Here is a 25,523-nt window from a genome sequence, read left to right as displayed (position 1 = left end):
ATATATATATATATATATATATATATATATATATATATATATATATATATATATATATATATATATATATATATATATATATATATATATATATATATATATATATATATATATATATATATATATATATATATATATATATATATATATATATATATATATATATATATATATATATATATATATATATATATATATATATATATATATATATATATATATATATATATATATATATATATATATATATATATATATATATATATATATATATATATATATATATATATATATATATATATATATATATATATATATATATATATATATATATATATATATATATATATATATATATATATATATATATATATATATATATATATATATATACTTACAATTTTCCATAATTTCTTGCATCTCTGTCTTCTTTTTTATATCTCAAATAAGTTTCTGTAGAATCCTATTCTTAGATTTTATTTCAATAAAGGAGTAAGCATAATTTGGTGATTTTATCCTTACGTTTTATTGATTGTCCATAATAAAAAAGGGTCGAATTTAAGATCTGGATGTCTAATTATCGGATAATCAACAATGCCGTTTTTTCGTGCTTAAACTGATTTTCCAAATAGCGGTCGGGGGACCCATTAGGATAGATGAACTCAAAATCTATTTTTTTTTTTACTTTTGATTCCCCTCCATGAAAAGTTAATTCCTCTCTTTTAATCTTTTGTTTAGTTAACAATTGACTGCCAATTTGGAGGGGAGCATTAGTCCCCTAAGATTTTTTGAAATATGATTTTGTTCGAGTCTTTGATCCTCCTCTATGAAAAGTTTACTTCCTTTCTTTTTATCTGTTTTTTTTTATTTATTTAACACTTGACCGTCAATTTGGGGGAGGGGGCATTAGCGCCGCAAAATTTTTGCCCCCCTTACCTTTAGATCTTGAACAAAATATTTTTTGGTACTTTTATTGTAAAATGTTTTATTTGTGTTTTCATTGAAAAATTGAAAACAAAACAAGACTCTCACCCCAAGATTTTGAAAAATACATCTTTTTCCCTTCTTAATTTCCACGAATACACCAATATCTTCGAGCCATGTGCCAATTAGGCCTGTCTAGATTAAAAAATACATTTTAGGTATATTCATTCCAAAAAAATTCCCCCGCCCAAAGATTTTGATTTTTTTTTCGTATCTTCGAAAAAAAACGAAAGAAATTCTGCCCCCTTACTTTCTCGTGAACGCGCGCCCTTCGTCCTCCGTTTCTTAAAAAGCTAATGATTCCTGCTATTTAATTATATATCAGTATAGTAATGGTAATTTTTTTTCCGGAAGCAGTGAAGACTAATTTTTACAGCCACTCATCCTACTTATATAAATATACATGATGAATTCTTACAGATACCTCAAACAAGGACAAAAAATAATCATAATGCTGTATGGGGTTTATAAAGTACATCAAATGGTTATAACTTATGCCATCTGCCAGAACTACAACATTTACTTCTTTTTACAATTAGCTGAGCAAGGTATAACAGTGACAGGTGTGATAATTGTGATGAAGCATGGCGAGAAAATCTAAATTTATGTTTGTAATAGTGAATTGTAATGTTAAGCTGGCAATTTGCGTAGATGTTTAGGGCAGAGACGCCTGTGTTGAATCACTGATATACTTTATCATCTTCAAAAGTGTTGATAAAGCATCTTTCAAATGGTCGGGTAGCTAGGATATTTTAAGTATCTATATTATGGGCAGAACCAATCCTAGGGTTAAGCAAAATTAATTACAGCGCCCCCTCGCACCTCAAATATAAGCAAGAAAAGACGAATCAAAGTGAAAAATTGGATCTAAGTGGGTAATTCCCCAGCCGCGGTGCAGGCGCGACCCCTCCTCCTACTTAAAAATTAATCTGCCCTCTTAGGCTACCCTCTCTGCTGGGATTAGTGCAGAGGAAGAGTGAGACAGAGTGTTAAATCACACACAACCAGGGCCGTATTCAAAATCTTTGTTCGGCGGAGGGACAGGGGCGTAATTTGCTATGGGTAAGGGGGCAATTCCCCCCAGACCTCAGTCTGCCCCCTCCCCCCAGCTGAAATTTAGTTCCTGCAAAAAATCTTGTCAAAATTAATATAAGCCTGCATAATTCAAGTATCCAGAGAAACAATTCAGTTTTCTTTAGTATAGCTTTGCCTTTATGGCAATGTATGGATCATTTTTCTGTTTTCACTGTTATGGGAAAATTGGCTCCAAATTTGCTCCCCTCCTAGGATTTTGACTAAATTATGCCACTGTGGAGGGGATAAATGTACTGTACAAAATACAAAACATTCGTCTACACGTATTTTGGTTACTTTTGTACGAGTCAGACAAACATTTCGGGACGGTAGGGGGGAGGGGGTCAAACCAGATAACACCCCTGGATATGACCCTGCGAACAGTGTTACTGAACTCGCGTGCGGAACAGTTTTCTTACGTATGGTCCGAGGTATGTTCCGGGGTGGTTCTAGCAGCAGGTAACCCCCCTCTCTAGAAAGTCGAAAGTTGTGTTAATTACAGAGTGGATGGGTTAAAAATATCAATGAGTGATCCCTAGCTCAAACCCCCAACCATAAACCATTAAACACCGTAAAGCACAATTGAAGTCACGCGTGGTATAGTTCTCCCATCTTTTGTCCGGGGTGGATCCAGGACGTGCTTTTAGGGGCTCCTGTCGCCTAGAAAGTCGAAAGTTGCATAAATCACAGAGTGGAGGAGCATAACATAGTATTGGATGAGCTCAGAGTTCTTTGTTGCCTCCCCCCCCCCCTTTAAAAAAAAATATTAATTCTGTATCCACCCCTGTGTGTGTTGTGTGCCACCTGGTGCATATCATTTTTGACAGTGTCCCCCCTAATGCATATAAATTATAGGAATGGCGCAATATCAGTGTCAATTGCCCAAGGCTAAAACTTAACAAATGTATTTTATTTTTTGTGAATGTTTAATACATAGTAGAAGTTTACACTTAAAAAGATAAACAGTCATAGATAAAACGAGACTGAAATTTCTTATCTTGATAAGGTTAATGGACATTCTTATCATGACATCATGAATAATGGACGGCATTGAAATACGCCTCAATATAATACCATACTAACGTAATCGATAAGTCAATTGCAAATGAATGACTACAGATTGGCGTCTCAAAAAGAAGCTAAATTCCTTCCTATTTTTACATTTGCCATGGTTCAAAACCTAATTAAATCCCATTCACACCTGAGATTTTACTAATACCGAGATGTAGCTAGCACTAATTTGAGCCAATTAGAAATTTTCATAGAATTTTTCAACCAATCGAAAAACTGAAAAATCTGCTTGGCTCAAATTACGCTAGTTAAATCTTGATCTTAGCAAAATTTCAGTGGGAATGGGTCTTATTGTTCTATTAGCTAAGAAAATTAAAAGAAAAAAGTTTTTATGCTTAAAATAAGGAGAAATATTAAGCTTAAAACGAGCAGAAATTTTTCTGTATCTGAGGGGGGCTGCCCCTTCCTCAACCCTTCGTTCTTTACGTTAAAGTCTTAAAGTTCTTTATAAATACTTCTCGTTCAAAATCAATGGGCCTTGTTTGTATGCAGTCTTTCTTAAAGAGTTGTGACAAAAAGTCAAATTTTAGTGTAAAGAGCGAGGGTCGAGATAGGAGTAGCTCCCCTCATATAGTGAATAATTTCTGTTCGTTTTTAGTTTTAGTGTTGCTCCTTACTTTCAGTTTACAAAACTTGTTTTTTATTTAATTTCTGACATGTTTTCAAATCCTGCCAGGGTATACCCTCTCCCACCCTCGTATAAAATTTCCTCCCCAAAAATTCTCGATACTTATATGAAATACCCCCTACGTAATATTCGTCATATATGTTTCTCTGACGCTCAATCCTATTGAAGTATACCAAAGTAAGATTAAAATGTAATACTTTAGAAACAAAATTGGGCTAAATATTTCCACATTATGGGGTAGGGTGGGTGGGGGTAAATAATAGCGGGTCTGTCTCTGACGCTCATTCCTAATGAAATATAAAAAAATGTGATGAAAATATAAAACTTTATTAACCAAGTTATGGAAACTACAGAGGTACTTTCCCCCACCAATCTAATGTCCAAATATATAGCTCAGATTTGTTTGTCAAAAAAACATTGACAAAAAAACGGTTATACTTAGTTTCTACTTAAATGAAGAATATTAGGTAGGGGGTATTTAATACAACTATCAAATTCTCTCCTTAGAAAATTCTCCCGACACAGAATATAACCCCTGAACAATTTTCGTGTATTTGCATATAACAAAACCACATGTGAGCAATGGAAACATTACGTAACTTCAATCCTTTCCCCAGAGACAATGGAGAGTCATGTCATCCCCAAAGGTATAACCTAGTTAATGGACCTTTCAACTATACTGAATCAAATGGCTATCTTAAAACTTTGAACAGATGTCTTTGGGAGAAAAGGGGGTCTAGTTGCCCTCCAATTTTTTGGTCACTGAAGAAGGACACTAGAACTTTTAATTTCCGATCAAATGAGCCCTCTCGATCTTCTAGGATCACTGGTTCAATACGATTACCCATGGAAAAAAATCAACAAACGAATAAACAATCATCCGTGATCTTTCTTCTGGAAAAAAAATTTGCAAAATTCCACATTTTGTGTATAAGAGTTTGAATCCTATACAGTAGGGTTCTCTGATATGCTGAATCCTCTGATGTATCTATTGTTATCTGTTAGAGATTTAGTTACTATTGAGCCGAGTCACTCCTTACTTACAGTTCGTTACCACGTATGAATAAGTGAATCTCAAAGAATTATCCTGGGTATTTTCTAGAGGAATTTTCCAAAGCCTCGTTTCACAACCTTTTTAACCATATAAATCCCAAAAATTAATGAAAAAAGCGTCAACCCCAAATTTTCGTAAAATAAATAATAATTTTAGCCGAAAATTTTGATTTTGTTTGTGTATATATATTCATGCACCTATGCATTTGATTGGAATCAAAATCATATCCATGATTTTTGTTGTTGGGGGGAGGGGTATTATTTTCGGGGTTTATATGCATTTTTGTTACGTTTTTATGGGTCAGACAAAAATTTCTGATGGGGTGGGGTTAAGCTCACTACCCCTCTGGATACGCCCTTGATTGGAATCTATTACTTAATTAATAAAAGGTGCTATTGTGCATTTGTTTTTAGTTTTTATAACTGGTTGCAAACCCTTTTCTATAGGATTTTGCTAACCCCTGCTAGGCTACAACCCATGTGATGAAAAATAATGGTCCAAGGACTGTTTATGTAATTTGAGCGACTGTATATCCGAGAAGACCCCTCCCTCCTCTGATTTTGACAAATTTCCCCTCTATGTCAATGAAATTTCTAATGGCCTTGTTAAGATGTTTAAGGATTAATATTCTACTAATTGTGAAAAATCCTGCTTATTCATTTTTTTTTTTTCAGTATATTTCACGGTGTAAGACACGCTAAGGGTGCCTGACGTGCCCAACCAGGGGCTCGGGCTTTCAAAGATCTAAATTGTATTTGAATTTATTGGCACTTCGTATTAAGGTTATCAAAGATAATTTTTGTTATTCCACTCTCCCCCCCCCCCAAATTCATTTATTTGCTCTTTTTAAGGAGTTACAGTATGGGAAGTTCTGACTTATGGTTGCCGTCCCTATGAGCAGTATAGTGCAAGAGAAGTTCCCGACCTCCTTGAGCGTGGTGAACGGCTTGTGCAACCTCCAATTTGCACCATTGATGTTTACATGCTTATGGTGAAATGCTGGATGTTGGACGCAGAGAGTCGACCATCTTTTAAAGAGCTTGCAGAAGAATTTGCCAAAATGGCCAGGGACCCTGGGAGATATCTTGTTATTCCTGGGGACAAGCTGATGAGGTTACCTTCATATTCCCCACAGGTAATACCTTCTTGCTAATTATTTCATATTATAATGCATCTTTCACATTTTTTGCATTAGTATTAATGTCGTCAAAACACTGTTCAACTCTGAATATATTTTCTCGAATACCATCAACGAAACGAAATTAATCTCTTTTTTTAGGTTAAAAAAAAACAACAACAAACGAAAACACCCCAAACATTTTTTGATTCAGCTTTTCTATCAGTCTCTCCATTTTTGTAGTGTTCCAAGTTGTGTTAATAAGTTTTTTTCCACGCTATGGAAAACCTCTGCTTCTTGGATAGATTGTTTATTATGTTGTAAGATTGATTTTAATAAACGATTTTGCAGTAACTAAGGCCGAAGGGTTGCAGAAGGGGACAGTTATCCGCCTAGCATCTTTCTCTACTAATAATATAATGACTTGGATCTAACGAATATTGATTTATAAAACAAGTTTTTCTTACAGAAGTAAAGAACGAACTTTAAGAAGAAACTTAAAATGAACAGAAATTTTCCTTGAATTTCGACAACTTTATTCAGGGTAGGATTAATTTTATTATGGAAAGCATGTGTGAAAAAAGTTGATGTTAGTGTAAAGTGTGATCTTCTCTTGGTCTACAATATTGAGTTTGACCCGTGGAGGATGTCTAGCGTCAAGTTTGTGTGTAGAGTAAAAAATGTTTATTTGTACATATAATACAGTTTGAACAATAATTGTACATGGGACGAGGACATAAACAGAATCAGAACTGACTCAATCAATCTTGATTGTTCGCTTATAACCAGTTAACCTAGGATATGGAAACCCAGGATATGATAGGAACTTTCCTACTTTGAACCTGTCAACTTTACAACTCTGGAATCTATCACGGAAGAAAAATTACTTTGAATATGCAGAATTTAGACATCTGGGAAATGGACATTTGACAGAACTTGGCAATTTAACTATGTATCTAACACGGAAAAGCTTATTGATTTTCACCAAAGTTTACAGCTTATTGATTCAGTCTATTATAGTTTTTTTCCGATTTTTTTGATTTTATTCCCTAACTTAGTTAAATTTTCTGGAAAAGAAAGTATTCTGGAAAATCTACCTGCAGAATGCAGGTAAATCATTATTAATACGATTGGAGGAATTTTCTAGGGAGGGGGAGTTTTCCCTGGATTTCCTTTTGTTGGGATCGCAGCAACGCGCGACGGGTAAGCTTTTTTTGTAATAACGAATAACCTTCTATCTAAACTTGTCTTAGTTCAAGTAAGACTGTGGAGGGGTCGATGTGCCAACGGATCGATTGGTCTTTGGGAATGTTGTTTGAGCCCGATAGGGCTAATAAATGGACCTTAGCTGAAAGACAAAAACGGAAATAATTGCGCAACGTTCTGAAATTACTTAACTGTCTTTAATTAGCCGGCACAATGCAACCTTTCGCAAGACCGTCAGAAACTATGCTGAATAGATTGAGGTTTTAGGTGTGTCTTGTTTACCAATCAAACTGCATTTCACAATTTTAAATCTTTATTTTTGTTTTCTAATTTTTCCGTGTTAAAGGTGATGTTTTTCCTTATTGGATGGTCAACTAATCCCTTCTGGCATGGAGGTCAATAGCTAATATGAAATAATATTTATATTAATTATGCACAAGATTAAAAGCAAGCGTGTATTGACAAATTGTTCATCTATTTGAAAGTAACAGACAAAAAAACTACCGTCTCGGCTGATAGTTGTATGGAATTGCAAAAGATAGATTTATAAAAAAAGAGTTTATAGTCAGTGACGTCAATTGGGAGGGAGGAGATGCAGTGTGTATCTCCTAGACCCCCTTCCCTAAATTTTGAAAAATGTCTTTCTTGAACTGCTTTTATTTAAGAATATCTTTGTATTTTCATTGAAAAATATGACAAGCTTGCCTCCCATCTTGATTTCAAAAACTGCATTTTGCCCTCCCCCGAAATTTTAATGGATTGACACTAATGTTAGTGACAATGTGACAAGTGACAATGCAAAGACAAACTCAAACCTTTATTGGATACTTATAAAAGCAAACTGACTAAGGACCGTTTAAGTTTTGAACAATCAGTAAATCATTTATAAAGCTAAGACAGACCGAAGAATTTTTTTTTAGTAAATAAATGTTTCTGAGGCAAATGACTAGAAAAAAGAACGGAAACAGAAACAGTGAGAATCGAAAGAGAAACAGTGAGAAACTAAAGAAAGTGGGAGGAAAAAGAATAAAAACATGAAGAGAAGATAAAAAACAGTTGTATGAAATTGTAGAAGATGGACACAAGCCTTTTTCGGATTTGTTTCGCCTGAATCAGACCAGCGCAGATGAAAACGAGAAAGAACAGAACCAGAAATAAATAAACAAAAAGTGGAGAAAAAAGAATAAAACTAGAAGAAAAGCTAAAAATAGACTTGTGTGGAATCTCAAAAGATGGATTCCAATCTCTAGCGTATTCTTAGACAAGAAACATGAAAAAGTTTAATTGAAAAGAAATTTACATTCCGAAATTGATAACCTTACCCATTTTTATTACCACTGCTGTTTCTACCTTTTATTTTCTTTTACTATTTTTTTTACTACATTTTCTCATTTTCTTTGTTTCTTACCTCTACTTGCTGTTACATTTTAACAGGAAGGGATTAAAAAAAACACAATAAAATAGGTGAATAACATAACAAATAACAGAAAATTTAACAAAATTGTTAATATCATGGAATTACGAAGGTGGGAGGTGGCCCCAAGACCTTTCTCCTGTGAATTTTTCCGTGCAAAATAAGCTTATTATCTTTTCCTTTAGACCGAAAGACCCGCCCAGAAACAAAAAATTTGAGATTTTTTTTTTTTTGTGGGGGGGGGGGGGCACATTTAACTTCTGATTTTCGAAACTTAAAACACATTTGAAAACTCAAATATCTAGAAGAGAAAACTCAGAAATAAGCAAAGAAGCAATTAAATTATGCAAAATCACTAAAAATAACTACATCAAAATTATAGCCAAACGGGAACGAAAAATCACAAAAGTAAAAACAAATCACTAGCGTGGCAACCCTGGCGTCAACACTGTACTCGTCATAAAAATCTGCTAAGACTTCCACTTGATACTCATATCTCATAGAGTTTCCAAGTAAAACTAATCTAAGCATCAATCAACGAGACAAATATGGACTAGTGCGGAATTAATTCCTTTCCAAAATTGAGGCCAATAAGTACTTGAGGACTAACTACTATTTATATTTTATAGGACGAAAAAGAACTTATCCGAAACCTGTCATCATCCATGGACGGACCTGAGATTATAATGGACGCGGAAGAATATCTAACCCCAAAAGCTCGTCAACCACTGAGCAGCACAACAACAATGACTACAAATTCTTCGGAAACTCCTCCCCCTAATACCCCTACGAAGAAAGCACCATCTATTGCTGGAAGCGATTTTAGTTCCGCTTTTCCAGAATCCCCAGGACCCATGACCGGTACTTTTAGCAGCACACTGCAAGATAGGCATAGAAGGGCTCAAAGGTTTAGGGATAGTGTCCCAAGCATGCGGTACATTGGTGACCCAATTGCTGGTTCAGGTAAAATTGCATGCTGCACTCGTCTTCTGCACCCCTTTTGGTTAAATGTGAACTGAACTGACTTTTAGAAAAGTGAAGCTTATAAAACTCAAATAGAGAGATTCCCCAGGAAAATTTATCTAAAAGAGAAACGTCTTATCACTATTTTTGTAAGGAGAGGGTGGTCGGCCAAAAGTTTGAAAGAACGTAATCTGTTTTAAAAACTTATCCCTTGTATATTTCTTGTATGATAACATCGGGAAGGTAACACTCAAATGAGACACGGGGAGATAGACCCCCTACCCCGATAGGGTGATAAAATTATTTTAAGTAGTTTTTATTTTGCATCATTTAATATTAATTTTTCATAAATTCAATTTGTTATATGTACAGCCTATAAGCTTCTGGTTCGTCGCTCTTAGATATATTATTTTTATTAGTATTTGAGTGTAATTCATTCATTATTATTATATTAAGTTATTCTTTTAGTTCTTCTTAGATAATAACCCCTTTATTTGACTAAAAGGAAATGAAATTCTAGAAAAAAAGGAGTCGATTTCCAAAGCCAAAAAAATGTGTTTTATTTTCTGCGGCCGTCATATCACCGCTACCCGTTTCACCAGTGATCAATTTTGTGTTCCATTATGTTCACACAAGATTTTTCCATGAACCAGTTTCATATTCTCAAAAGCTATTTCATCTCATCCTTTGTCTCATTATAACCGTAGAAAACGGGATTGAACCGCATTCTTCCTACAGCTTGCTGTTTGAGATACGGTCAGTCAGTCGGGTACCCAAAACACCCCCTAGGCCATTTCTCTTGAAAATATCTAGTAAATCCTCCTCCCTTTTTTGGAGCACCGACGCTTCAGAACCATCAAAATCACAGTTGCCATTCCAAAATCACCTTTAAATAGCATTTTTTTCTCACTTAACAGTTTTTTTTTAAGCATTTTGAATTTTCTTTTGTTATGGGTTGTGGTTTGTTCTTCATAGATTGTAACTATTGCTGCAACCATGATTGGTGAGATTTTGATTTAATTTCCCCTAATTACAGAATAAATATTAACAGCTGACCCAGTTCTGTTGTTGAAAAATGTCACCATTATTAGAATGCCAACAGGATGAAGTAGTTTTATTTATTTATTCCACATTTTTAATTTTAAATAGTCAAATTAAAAAAAAATTGAAAAAACTTATAATACACCGATTTTTTTTTCACTTTTCCGAAGAACAAAAAGGCAAAAAAAGCTGTTTAGAAACATTAACCACAATTCCGTGGACTATGCATTGTCTAGAAAACAATTCCAGTTGCCCGACATATGTCGATTTTTTTTAACTGTAAAAATTGTTTGGGAGAACAACTAAAATTGACAAGCTCAGAAACAACATTATCGTGATGAATGTATATTATTTCTGTGAACTAAGAGGTAAAAGTGAGATTTAGCTAGTATTTAATTTATCCGTACCTAAAAAGCGTTATTATCTATTGGTTGTTTTAAAACTGTGAAATTCTTAGGACAAAACCAAATTTTCGTCAATATTGCTCCATTGAACCGTGAAGATAAATAAGCAATGGTTAAATTTAAAAAAAACACTTTTAATTCATAAAAATTCCATCACGAATAATTTATTGATTCCCAAGATAACTACGCCTTCGACAAAAGCTATGCCTTCTTTAGCAGTCTGGTGGCATATGTTTTAAGCTTACTTTTTATTAGTTATTTTTACTTTTATTCTTATTGATTATTTTTTATTTTTACTTTTATTATTATTTCACATTTTTATATTTTATTATTTTGAATTTTTACTTATACTTTACTGATTATTTTTAATTTTTACTGACTATTCATCCAAGTTCATTGTTTTTAATTTGGCGCCCGCTACTACCAGAAACTGTATATTTAGTTCTTTTTCATTAAAAATTGAATTCCCGAGTTTTTCTATTTTTGGTTATGTAAGTTTCCACCCAACCAATTCCGAAAATCAGATTTTATTTTCACTCTAATACGTACTTCAACTTCTAGAAAGTCAGTTGAGTTTATTAATTCACAGTTAGTAGTCTATGTAGCTCACTCAGTTTCCCAACTTCTTCTCATAAAACTATGAGATCCTGAATTCTTTAGAACCTATATTTGAAACTCTGCAGTACTAATGAACAATAAAAATCAATAATCTATGGATATAATTTTTTTTTTTTTTTGCAGAATTTAGGGCTGAAAAATTGCTAAGGTGCAGTAAAGCCAAAAAGAATTGAGTCTTAACATGACGATTTAACATAGAGAGAAAGGGATCAAAAACAAGTCTTGCAGTGTAGCACTTTATTAAAAAACTAGGGAATTTCAATGAAAATTTGAACAACTGATAAGGTTAATCTACAATTCTTTAGGATTAAATCTTAAACTCCTCTGTAAGTGATAATTATATATATTTTTTTTTTTGGAGGCAGTTGAAATAAAAAAGCACATTCGCCTAAAGTTCGCCCTCAATAGAGACACAGGAGGAACTTTTCTAAGCCCCATTTTAAATGAAATTGTTAATTCCGATCGTTTTTATATCTATCCACAACATTATATTTGACAACCTAATAGAATCTCTGATAATACCCTACCTCGTAAGCGATTAGCCTTTGAGGATTTATGTTTTACATAAAATTGTGAAAAGCCATTTAGTATTGTATTTTTTATTAAGTTGCCCTTTCATCGTTGCATGTGTTTGTTTTGAGGTTTGGTTTTTATACTCTCCTTTGGACTTTTATCTGTATTTTTTCATTATTCTGCACTGAGGCCGGTCGAGCGGAGGCCTCGACCGAAATAATTGCACAATTTCCTCTTCTGTTTTTCACTGCTTTTATTGTTCTCGTTTCTCTCTTCTTTGCGATTTTTTTTTTTTGTTTTCAAGTCAAAGCATAGGTTACCTTGAGAAAATCTGGAGAAGTCCAGCAGGCTAGTTGACGTAAAGCTTGTCAGTGCTGCTTTTTTGGTACTAGCTTAGAATCATTCCTTCCCAGAACGAAACACTATAATTCTGAGAATAACTTCAACAAATTATCAAGTTCCTTAAAATATTTTTTTTTACTTTAACCCTCCTCCCTTGGGCAATATATATGGCCCAAATTATACACTATCCATGCATTTTCCGTTTTTTTTTAATTTTGTCGACGCTACTTCTTTGCCGTTAAAACTATTTGAAGAAAAGAGTGATATCTGGAAAAAAAACGGAAAATGCATTAGGCTATAGGCTACATTTGCACATTAAGGGGGTAAAGTAAGGTGAAGTGCCCTTAGGAATCATATAAGTATTTAAAAAATTTTCGAAATTTGTTTCATAATTTTATAATGTTTCCTTCTGAGATGTAGTGATTTTACACTTTCTTCGCCCTCCTCTACTTTTTGAAGTACCTGAAAAACAAGTATGCAGTAGCTTAAGGTAGCATAAGCATATTTTATTACCTAACCTAACCTAGCTACCTCCCCCCCCCCTTTAAACCCCAAAAAACAACAGTTTTAGTATCGTATACGCAATAATTTGGGCTATAGGGTATATTTGCACAATAAGGGGGTAAAGTAAAGCGAAGTGCTTTTAGGAATGATATAAGTATTTTAGAATTTTTCGAAATTGTTTTAAGAATTTTATAATGTTCACTTTCTTCACCTTCCTTTACTTTTTGAAGTGCCTGAAAAACAAGTATGCAATAGCAAGTATGCAAGATGTGTTAAAAAAGAAACAAATCCCAAATTCTAGATGGTTCTGGCGGAAATTCTTTTTGGCACTAGCGCCAATTTCCAATCTTATAGCCCGTTCAGACGCATGGGAAACGCTGAAAAATTGAACAGTATCATGTGAAAACGAACGGTTTTTCCCGTAGTATCAGTTTTGGAGTAAGAATTCTTCTAGTTTCCCTATTGTACCAATCAGTTTTTCGTGTGTTGTCGAGCAAAAATTAGCAATCATTTTGAAAGTAGAAAGCATTTCACTTACTTACTTTACTTAAGTCCCATCCGTCCTTGAAGGTCGTCTTGGGGCCTCTTTCCTCGTAACGGCGTGGATGTGCCTTCTGTATGCTTCACGGTCTTCTGCTAGGCGAAGAAGGTCCAAGAGGTGGTGAGGTAGAAAGTATTACTTCCACCTTTTTGGGGCATAACAATGGGAACGAGAACCTTGAATTAGGCCGTAAAAGGTTATTTTTGGGAAAAAAGACTAACTTATTTGTTGTACGTGACCAAGCCATCAAGATTACTGGAGCTGCATCTTGATGAGACTTGTTTGTTGTACTTTAAGGCGCTCGAAAAGTTCGAAATTTGAGATTCTATCAAGATAAGTGATCCCGCCGATGCGGCGGAGGCACTTAGTTTCAAAAGCTGCAAGTCGACGGTTGTCATTTACCTTCAGTGTCCATGTATCAAATGAGTAGATTGCGATGGGGATGATCAGGGTATCAAAAAGTCGTGTCTTAAGCCGCAGAGACAAATCCTTGCTTCGCCATATGGGCATAAGGGCCTTGAAACTGGAACTCGCGAGGGCGAGACGTCTTTTGATGTCTTTTGATGGACTGTTGTCGCTGGTAATCAGACTACCGAGGTAAGGGAACTCGTCAACCCACTGGATACTCTCTCCATTAATTTTCAGGTCTGGCTTAACTGTATCCTTTGGCTTTCGTGAGCAGCACATAGCCTTTGTTTTTGATACATTTATGATCATTCCAAAAGAACTAGTGGCTTCGAAGACGTCGTTAAGAACGGCTTGTAGATCCTCGGGTGTTTCAGCCATTTCGTTGATATCGTCGGCGTAGGCTAGCTTATCTATCTGAACACCCCCTATATGTGCGCCACAAGTTGTCTCCACCAGGGATAAGACTGCTGTGAGGAAAAGGTTGAACAGCTCTGGAGACAAAAGGCATCCTTGAAGGACACCTGCAGAAGTCTGGAAACTGTCAGTGAGACCTTCACTAGTCATCACACGACTCCCAAATTTTGAGTACATATCCTTGATAACATCTACTAGGTTTCGTGGGATTCCGTAATGGAGAAGGATATGCCATAGGCCATTTCTCCAAATAAGGTCAAATGCTTGCCTAAAGTCGATGAAGAGCTGATACAGGCCGCGACCGAATTCCAGATATTCCTCTAAAATTTGGCGAACAGTGAAAATTTGGTCAACTGTCGATCTCCCAGGGCGAAAACCGGCTTGGTATTCTTGGATGACTAAGGATGACACGGCTCTGATCCGTTGGAGTATAATTCGGGTGAAGAACTTGGCAGTTTGACTTGTTAGGCTAATAGGACGGTAATTATCACATATCGCCTTTGACCCCTTCTTGTGTAGTGGAACAATTGTGGCTTCGCACTAAGAAGTTGGGAAATGACTCTTTTGCCAGGCAGCGGATACAATCTTGTGGAAATGATCTATAAGTGGTTCACATCTGACTTTCAGTAGTTCTGCCTGTATTCCGTCCGGGCCAGGGGCCTTGTTAGTCTTCAGCGCTTGGATGGCATCTTCGACCTCAGAACGGAGAGGAGGTGGGCTGGGATCTGAGACAGTAACGGGCAAGAGGTCCAGGACAGCAGAGTTTGGAAAGATATCAGGATTAAGCTTTTCTTTGAAATGCTCCATCCATCTCGATCGGATACCTTCTGTGCTTTGTATCTGAGAGCCATTTTTATCTAGCAGTGTACAAGAACTGAGGCTTTTCTTGCTTGTTAGCTCACGAACTCTCTTATACATAAAGTATGAATCGCCTCTCTTAAAATCAGCCTCACACTGTTCACATTTGTCTTTAATGTAGGTGCGATGGGCTCTACGGGTGGCTTTTTCTACAGCACGCTTCAACTGCTCATATCTGTCCCTGCTCTCTCTGTCTGACCTGTTATTGTGTTTTCGTTTCTCAGTACATAATAAAATAATTTCATTTGTTATCCAAGGCTTTTTATCACCCTTTTTGGTTCCTAGGGTGGACATCGCTACTTTGCTGATGATCTTAGAGGAGTCTGTGACCAGTTTATCGATATCCTCTTTAGATAGAGTTACAGGAATATTAGAAAGAAGGTCCGATATTTGAGTAGACAGTTCATCGATGTAGGTTTGGCGAATTTGAGGGTCTTTGAGAAGATGTGTGTTGAAACGAGCGGGTCTATTATTTAGCTTTGAGGAAGATTTCAGGCGTATCTTTAGTGCAGACATGACCAGGGAATGGTCGCTGTCGAAATCGCCACCTGCGAAATCGCCATCTGCTAGCACAGATGATTTCCACCGCCTAGAGACGAGCACGTAATCAATAAGATTACGGGTTTTTCCATCCGGTGAAGTCCATGTCGCCTTACGACGTTCTCTATGTTTGAAGAGAGTATTGGTAATGGCTAGATCACTGTCTCTGCAAAATTCAATGAGGCGTTCGCCCCTCTTGTTAAGTCGTCCAAGGCCAAATTTACCCATAACTTCTTCATTTCGAGCAGAATCGTTACCAACAATAGCATTGAAGTCGCCAATGACAACAATAAGGTCTTTTTTAGGAACTGCGTCAATTAAGCTTTGCAGTTGAAGGTAGAAATTGTCAGACTCTTCATCTGGTTTGCTGCAGTCAGTAGCGTAGACTTGTATGATCGTGATGTTGATCGGTGATCCTTTCATTCGTATCATAATCAACCGTTCTGACACAGGCGTTACGGAAATCAGGGATCTTCGTGCCTTACTCGACATAAAAAAACCAACACATTGGCAATGGACGCCATCGGTTCTCCCAGAAACTAACAGACTAGTGTTGCCGATGCTTTCTTCGCCAGTGCTTGGGAGATATGTTTCTGAAAGTCCCACAATATCCCATTTATATCGGTTTAGTTCATTAAGGACAAGATCTATTTTGACTTGTTTAGCAAGCGTCCTAACGTTCAGGGTTCCAACAGATAAAATAAATTTAGGAGAAAGCATAGCCTCCGGGTTTGGAGTTGTCAACACTGTTAAAGGGAGATTCTGGGTCGTCAGTTCGTCGGTTATCCCGGACGCGGTAACTTCGTCGGTTGCCCCGGACGCGGTAACTTCGTCGGTTGCCCCGGACGCGGTAACTTCGTCGGTTGCCCCGGACGCGGTAGTATTGGTTCTCGTTCTTGATCGTTTGTACTTCATATTTTATAGGAGAAGAGGTTTCTTGGCTAATTTCAGGACGGCGGTAAGCCACTCCTCTCCATCCCTAGCAGGGGTCGGCTATATCTACTACCGATAATGCGCCCTTCTGGCGTCCTGCATCACCTGCAATTTTCCCATTGCTGGGAGAAGGTTTGTGACTGGCGGGACGTATCCATACGCCGATGGGCCCTGCCCAGTGCACATCAGAGGGTCCTTCCACCTCTTCCGCCTGAACTTATTGCCCCCAGACGTGGGTGCTCCAGCTATATTTCAAGACCCCCAGAGACCAGGTCCTCCCTTGGTCCGCGCCTCCCTACCGGGAGGTGCCCTGCATATCTACAGGACGGTCCCCTATCCGCCACCTGGGGACGCGCTGAGTGGCCTGGGAGAGGCCCCACTGATAACTCTGAAGTTCTCAGAAAGCATTTCAACTGTCAAGCAAGTGAAAGTTCGAGATTAACAAGCCAAGCTTCTTGGGCCGAATAACTTGTCTACGTTTGTAATAGTGTTTTAGTATTAATAAAATGTTTGAATGATTGAATGGTGGTTTTTGTCCAGAACCATCAGTGTTTACCCAACCTTATGCTTCGTACAAAACTAACACAAAAGAGGAAGATACTTAGCTAAAAATACACTTGGCTTAGAGACTCGGCCTGCACTAGTGCATGTTATCTGTGCTTTTTAGGAAAAACTTTGCACTTATCGTATGAATACTTTTCCCCTCATACCGATTTGTTTTTCTCATCGGTTTTCCCATGCGTCTGAACGTACCATTATAAGTTTTACATTCTCCTTGGCAAAGACAAGTGGAAACTCTACTGTCACTTCGAGTCATTCTCAGATTGCTTTCTAATCATGATCATGCTGTTTTTCAAATTCGGTTTTATTGACTCTGGTAATTAAGAAACTTAGCTGTTGGAATGTCACACAGGGTCAACTCTGGTAAATCCAAAAGACAGTATGCACCGGAAGTTCAATTTTACAAGACAGCGGAGTAATTGAAAAAATGCGTTTGGGTTTTTTCGACTATTATTAAAAAGTGTAACAGAAAATCTTTTCCTGCATCCAGGATATGCAAAAAATATGTCTAGAATTCCAATTTACAACTATTACTGTAGGACATATTGCTTTTTAGAAAAAAGAGAAACTTCTAAAATTCTTAGAACCTAAATAAGATAAGACGTTATGGAAAGGAAAAGTTTCACTTAATATCCTTCAAATTGCTGGAACCAGAAGTAATTGTTCATCAAAATTGATCATTCCACTTTATTTTCCAAAATGTCTGGAAAGGGAATTTGGTGTAAGGGATCTCTCTTTTTTCCCAAACTCTACTATTGTGCATGAAATGCTATTGGATTTTTTTCTGCTTTTATTTGCTTATGAAATGCATCAGCAAAGTGGTTTTGGATCAAATTTTCCTGAAATGATTATTACTGTTACTGCTATTAATGATTTATTTTTTGCCAAAGAAAAGAAAAATGTAAATAGTATAATATAAAATATAAATAATATATTTTGCGTCTAATTAAAGACAAAATGATATTGAATATTCCACAAAAATTTCTCATAAGCAAGAAAAGAGGATATGAGGCTTTAGAAAACAAGGAAAAAATAAAGAAACCTGAAACCGAATAAAGTTCAGCCAGTAATGCCTGCATATGATCTCAAAAGTTCCCACAGCAAAAATAGAAGGGTGGTTATAGCCCAGGTACAAAATGAAGCCGTCATTAATTTCGTCTTGATTATTATATCTGTGAGCTTTTTGCAATTATTTAGCCAAAGAGCTTGTTGGACGACACACGAAAAAAAAACAACAACGCAATGTATACTTTTTTATAAAGACCCAAAGAAAAAATCTGATAAAATCTTAAAAATCTATCAAAATTAATAATTTTAACCAGTTTTTTTTATGCCTGTTATTTTTGTCATCTACTGTGTTTTTTTTTTTGCTTTTTTCCTGTGTTGTCGCCTTTTTTAAGCTTTAATCTCTTTCTCTGTTTATTTTGTTTTTTTTTTTTTTTTTTTTTGGTTTTGACCTTTTCATGCCAATAAATTAATCTACTAATTACAGACGCTGAAAAAGTCGATGGGCGTCATTTCTTATACCCTCCTCCTCCCAACTTTTTAAGAAAGGGAGGCTTATGCAAAAGTGTGGCCAAAGTGGGAGGAGAAGTTTTAAATCTTCCAGTAGACGAAGATGACTACCTCATGCCATCTCCAAGTGGCTCTCAACAACCTCCACTTTCAGCGACAACCCAGAGTGGCTACATGGATCTAATTGGAGATGGAAAGATATTAGGTAATTTACTCGGTTTACATTTTGCTTTGCTGGTTAAAATTCTATAGAAAATGTAAACAATCCTTCTGTTTTATAGAATTTACAAAATTTATTTTTTTATTTTAAAATTAGAGAAAATGTAGAACAATTTTGTTGAATACTAAAAAATCACGAATAAATATAACGAATAAAAAAAGTAGCAATAATAAGCAAGAGTCGGCAGGAACACATATCTCTGGATCAAACTCAAAGATTATGGGTGTTACTATTTTTTCAGCTATGTTCTATTTTGCCAACCGGCGAAGGTCTAGTTCTTATAACTACATTTTATCACCTTTGAAGGAATTTAGATGTTTTAAACTTTTTTACTTTTTTGAAAATTTCAAGGTATAATTTGCCAAATTACAAATTCTAAGGTTCGGCATTCACATTTTTAAAAGAAATATCGGATGAACCTCCTAGTGAAATTCCCTTATGCAAGTAATGCAGATTGTTATTTGATTTCATATCCAAACTATGCAAGATTTTTTTTCAATCAAGACAGGAAACTTCATTTTATCTGTATAAGAAACTATTGGGACGACCACTCATCCAAAATATCATGAATTTGAAAATTTAAAATATTTTAGTTCTACTATTTTGACGGGTTTTAATCTATCTGATCAACATCCCAGGGGGGTAGAACTTACAAAAAAAAATCTCAGTAGAATTGACATTATAACGAAGGTTCCAAAAAAGTCATCTGAGATCTTGCCTGTTTTTAAACATCCGCTTTTTCCTTCTAGACTTTCTGTTCTTACAATATTTTCAAAATTTCCATTGTTGCGATCTATTCTTAGTTAGTTCCAAGGCCGTATACATGATTTTGTTCCGGGGGGGGGGCAAAAAAACTTTAGAAACGCCTCAACAATTTGTTTATATGCATTTTGTCACGTTTTTACGAGTCGGAAAAACATTTCGGAAGGAGATGGTTGTCACCCCTCCCCCTTGAACACGGCTTTGGTTTGTTCAGTGACATAAATTGACTTTCAGATATAAAACCGCTTGTGAATCGACCCTTTTCCTTTCTTGTCGGTCCATATGAAGATTTTTGAATCTCATTTTCATAGCTTAGTGATCACTCAAAACACAAGGTTGCCAGTCTCAGTGATCTGCCATGAGTTTAGTAATTTTTTTACGAAGTAATGTTGCAGGAACAGAAATCGTAAAAACTGGTGGTAATTAATTGACGTTTTATTTTAGAGAATCTTTTTTATTGCTTAGTTTATTTTTGGTATTATGATATGAAATAGTTTATGCTTCAGTCTTTAACTTCATTGAAGTGGTTTTATTTTTTTTCGTAGTCAAATGAGTAGTGGTGTAATTTTCGTCAAAATTTTGGGGGAGGTTGGGGAGTCAAAGTTGGAGCCAATTTTCCCAAATCAAGCAAAAATGCAGTGAAAACTGAAAAATGAGTCACATATTATCATAAAGGTAAAGATATACTTAAGAAAACTGACCTGTTTCTGTGTATGCTTGAATTATACAGGCTTATCTTAGTTTTGACAAGATTATTGAAGAAACTAAATTTTAGCTGGGGAGGGGGGAGGGGTAAACAAGGTCTGGGAGGGTTATTTAGGGGGTAGGTGGTTTAAACCCCCTCCACCACCCAAAATGTTTGTCTGACTCGTAAACCTCTCCCCCTCCCCCGAACAAAAATCCTAGATATGGCCCATTAGTTTCTTTTTTACGAAATTTTTCGTGATTTTTTTTTCTGGGTAATTTTGCAGGAATATAAACTCAGGAGCTGGTGAATAATTTATGTCTTATTTTAGATATATTTTTTTTTCGTGCTTATTTTTGCACTTTTTTTAGTCTTAATAAAGATCTTCAATCTCAATTTCAAAGCCTAGTGAGCTATGCGCAGGGTTTCCACACTTTTATAGTCTTCATATCCTTCCACTATAGGACCTTGTGTGTTAATTTTGAAAGACATTCCCAAAGATTTTTTTAAATGAAAAAAAAAACCTTAACCTGAAAAAATAAGCCTTCTTTTCTTCCAGAAGACGAAAGTGAAACGTACAAACAACAACGTCGACCTGTGCTGGGTATGGACAATCCAGAATATCATATCATGTCGAAGGCTGAAGCAGAGAGATACCCATCTTCTCCGTTTAGCCCGGGGTCTTTCATATATCCTCCCTCGTCTCCTTATGGGCCGGCACCACATTCTCCATATGGCTCTTCGCAACCTCCAATTTCTCCTAGTTCAGTTGTCCTTAAACCCATGAGCGGCCCAAGTAGTATAAATGGTGATAGATACATGCGGCCGGGTAGTGCCAGTGGGCCAGGTAGCCTAAATGGACCCTTTAGTGTATCTGCCAGTATTAGTGGAGCTTTTAGTGGACCTTCTTCGACCAAGTCAGTGTATAGTAGTGGACCTGGTAGTATTAATGTAGGAGGTGGGGCTACTTTAGGGATACCTGTGACAAGCCCATACCAGTTACCTTGTGGAACCTTTGGAAAGAATCCAAAATCTCCGGAAGAAGAATTAGACCATGAATATTACAATGACTTACAAAGGGAACTACAACCTCTGACCCCAATTAAGGGCAATAGAAGCGAAACAACTGTATGATAATATCTATTTGATATTTGAGTGATCTAATAGTGCCAATTATATAAGCCATTTCCGTTAAGTCAGTTACAAGCTATCAATGAAAAACGAACGAACAACTTGACTATTCGTAGCTTATACAATTTTCCTTTAAAATTTTGTAAATTTAAAAGGAACATTTGTTGTTGCCTTTTGCTTTTTTCGTTGTGCTTCTGTTTTGATTCGCCTGTTTTGCATAATTTTATCTCGTTAGAGTTTGTGATTAACTGACGTTATTTTATATATCATGTGATTAACTGACGTTATTTTATATATCATTGTGCATGCAAATCACGAAATAATTTTTTCCATTTAAAACGAATTTTTAAGTGCCTATGGAAAACAGACCAGAACAACAAAACTGGGGTGCAAAAGATGGAAAACCAAAAATTGTAATATTTTGTTCAAAATTATTTAATTTATAGTGTTCCATCAATAAAATTCGATAGATTTAAATTGAGCTATATTTTTTATTGAACAAATTTATTTTACTATGGAAGTAATAGGCAATGAAAAACTGTAACATTTTAGGCTCTGTTGTTCAAATTTATATTTTCCCGTCGCTAAAATTAAATTGAAAGGTATTTTTTAATGAACGTCATCGTCTTAATACGAACTATATACACATTAATAATTTTTATTAATTTCAAAATAGTTATTACTTGGTTATATATCAGAATAATAATTATAGTATTGACCACAATAATAAATTAAAGTGCAAAAGATAAACGATGAAAAATCGAACATTGGAACATTTTGTGGGCAAATGTTTAAATCTATAATGTTATATCAATAAAAATCAATGAATTTAGATTAAAGTGTATTCCTATAGAATACATTTGTTATGACCAATTGGATATTTGCATTGCTAACTTTTAGGGATATATCGACCTGAAGCAAAAGGGTAGAAAATCGAAATGGGATTATTTTCGTGATTATTATTTAGATTTATACCGTTCCAACTCATAATCTCAACAAATTCAGATTCAGATATATTTTTTAATGCAAATTATGCACGAATTTCTAATTTCTGTTCTTTTTCTCAAAATATTGTTACTTGTGTATAGACCAGAATAATAAATTAAGACGCAAAAGAGAAATGATTGGAAATCGAATACGGTGTTATTGTTTTGCTCCAAGTTCAATAAATAAGATTTTGTCTTTTTTTTCTTTTTTTTGAATGGCATCGGTTTTTTGATGTTTATTAATTTTTTGTTATCTCAAAATAAATATTACTTCATTACAGACTAGAGTAATAAATGATAAAAAACTTATCAACTGACGCAGTTTTAATACAAAAAGAATGCTAAACTATTTTTTTATTCTTGTTTCTATTTTTTTAATCTTTAAATCAATTTTATTGTTTATCTTGAACAATCATAAAAAGAAGTATAGATCGATTAAGGAGAAAAAAATTGTCATTTTAAACTTGTTTATTTTAAATTTACAAACCGTTTTTTTTTTTGTATAAAAAATGTGTTTTTTCATACTTTAAACAACTAGTGCTAATGGTATTTCGGCTCCAGAACCTTGCGTGTTGTCCAAAGTCACTTTGTTACTTTGACCAATTTGTCAGACCCATAAGCCAATAAGCCATGGCCAATAAGTTATAAGCCAATAAGGCCCATAAGCCATGACTAATGACTAATCTACTTATCTAAATTTTCTAATGAGCTAACTAACCAAGCATAGTAATTAAATCAATTTGGGGGAAAGTGACATTTCCCCTCTACCTAGATTTATTGTTCTCCCTCCATAGATCTGGAAAAAATACCCTTTTTTGGGTATTTTCATTGAGAAATATACTTTTGGTATTTTCACTGAAAAAAAATCCGCAAAATAGCCCTCCTCCCCCCCCCCCTACATAATTTTTTGTGAATTGATGCCATTGCAAACTTGCTCACAAGTTTTTTAGTATTTTTACTTAAAACATCAGCACTGCTCATTCAAAAGGTGGTGTTATGCAATTTAAACTTTACACGAGAGCAACAAAATTTAAAATGATTTTCAGATTTTTAATCTTATTAAGGAGCTGTTGCTTTTCAACTTCGGGATCGAACTTGACAAAAATAAACGCTCTTATTTCTAGCTCTAAGCTCAATTTCTGATATTTTTTTTTAGAAATTAAAAATTTCTATTTTCCCCATTTTTTTGGGGGGCGGGGGAATTCGAAACTTCCTGGTAGATCCCAATAAGAAATGACAATATTTGTGTTGTAATGTAGAAAAATGAGAGGAATAACAGATGACTATCAGTTGGGATCTAGTAACGGTTTTCAGTACTATTTTGCCAGTGTTGTATAAGTGCTTATCTATAAAATTTATGAAAATTTGAGAATCCAAAAATGGAACTCGTTTCTTTTTCAAGCTGTTGTTTTACTTTGTGTTTAAATATGCCCGCACTCGTTGCTCAATTTTATAGTTGATACCTTGTAGAAGATACATTAAACAAGATAAAGGGCTAAAAACTAAATTACAAATACTTATAAATTATCATTTTTAGTTAAATAAGAAGGTTGGAAAATACCATCATTTACTGGTGATTTCAATTTACTTATTTCATTATCTATGCTGGCTTACTAATTTGCCGTTGAAACAATATTCAATCATTTAAAAATCCCATATAAAGTATTTGCAGTCTCTTGGAGAATCGATTCGCTATCCAGAGGATCGCAAAATTCGCCTTAGTGCTAAATATTGACACTAGATAGCAGACTGTGTTTCCTTCTTCTGTAGTTTGGCTACTGAATTTCCCTGACCTGGTGAACCTCTTCGTCTTAGTTCAAATGTTGGTTTCTTTTTCAAGAGCTAAGTACTTTGAATCTTGCATCTTTAGCAACTGAGAATCTTGATTTCTCTGTACCATCTTACTTGTTGCCCTTATGGTGGGCTATTTTTGCCCTTTCGCTTCGGAGCCCCTTAAGATGTGGCTAAACATAGTCTACTTCATAATCCAGCTCTGATTAGATAAGTGAAGACAGGTTTCTTTTTAGAAAGCGTTCAGACCGTAAAATACAATAGTTTACTGTAGTTGACTTGCCTACAGTCAAGTCAAACATAATTCAGTTTTGAAAAAGTCTGAACATCGAAAGTTTGCTTCTTTGTCAGAACGACAATTGCCAGGTTGTCAGGCAAAATTTTCAAGGAAATTTAAATGGTGTTCTCCTTAAATGCCCTAGGACTAGAATCTATGAAAAAAAGTATATAATCTATAAAATCTATATAATCTATAAAATAAAGTCTATAATCAATAAGTGAAATTCCAAACATCCGTAAGTGACTACGCGCTGAATCTGCTCAGTGACAGGAGTTATGAAAAGTCTACTAGCTTTCGAGGTTTAACTGATTGAGTAGTTGTAACTATGGAAAGTAAAACGCGTTGATTTTACTGTAGTTGAACTGTAGTCAAATTATGTCAGTTCAAACGAATTTCTAAGTTCCAAACGAATTTTTACCAACCCATATCCCAGATTCCAGATTTCTCAGATTCCAGCTCACTGAATTTTGAGGGACGCATTAGTTTTTTTATTGTATGAATTTGTTTGTGTCATAATTTATTATGTATATAATTTTTTTTTTCATTCCGAAATTTGTATACTGCATTTCCATATTAGCAATTCTTAGTACAAATGCGCCATTAAGTTTTTCTTTCTTTTGATGTACACAGTTTCCCCAGTGATATGGTTTTGTATATATTTTGTATATTGTATATTCCTAAATCTGATAGAACTGTTATGTGCTGTGTAATTTTGAAGATGATAAATATATTTCGTACGACATAAAATCTTGAATACATCTTTTCAAAGGAAAACACATCGTTGCGCGTAAAACAAAGTATGTATACTAATTTTTTTTCCTAGAAATTTCCGTATCACATTTTCAGTGAAATTTTTTTTTAAAGAGACCAGAACTTCTCATGCCTAAAATAAAAGATATTTTTGATATTTCTCTGAAAAAAAAAATCTTGGGGTTCTATTAGTCCTTCTAGGTTGCTATCCACTT

The 25,523-nt window shown here is 35.0% G+C and overlaps 1 protein-coding gene across 6 annotated transcripts in view; it reads left to right on the top strand.

Annotated features, from left to right (window-relative positions):
* Positions 1-25,296, top strand: part of Egfr (epidermal growth factor receptor) — a 202,134-nt gene extending 176,838 nt beyond the window's left edge. For 5 of the 6 annotated variants that reach the window (XM_089098376.1, XM_089098378.1, XM_089098379.1 and 2 more), the window contains 4 exons: positions 5,663-5,946; positions 9,178-9,511; positions 18,681-18,908; positions 20,930-25,296. In XM_089098376.1, coding sequence (XP_088954502.1) covers positions 5,663-5,946; positions 9,178-9,511; positions 18,681-18,908; positions 20,930-21,504 — 1,421 coding nt within the window. In that variant the 3' untranslated portion in view covers positions 21,505-25,296. The remainder of the gene's footprint in view (positions 1-5,662; positions 5,947-9,177; positions 9,512-18,680; positions 18,909-20,929) is intronic. The other variant, XM_089098375.1, reaches the window with a different exon arrangement.
* The last annotated feature ends 227 nt before the right edge of the window (positions 25,297-25,523 follow it).

Source organism: Artemia sp. Qi Xiang Cuo, chromosome 12 (genome assembly GCF_049724085.1).
Source record: "Artemia sp. Qi Xiang Cuo chromosome 12, ASM4972408v1, whole genome shotgun sequence".
In the NCBI taxonomy this organism is placed as follows: Eukaryota; Metazoa; Arthropoda; class Branchiopoda; order Anostraca; family Artemiidae; genus Artemia; species Artemia sp. Qi Xiang Cuo.
This window is presented reverse-complemented; position numbering and strand designations above follow the sequence as displayed.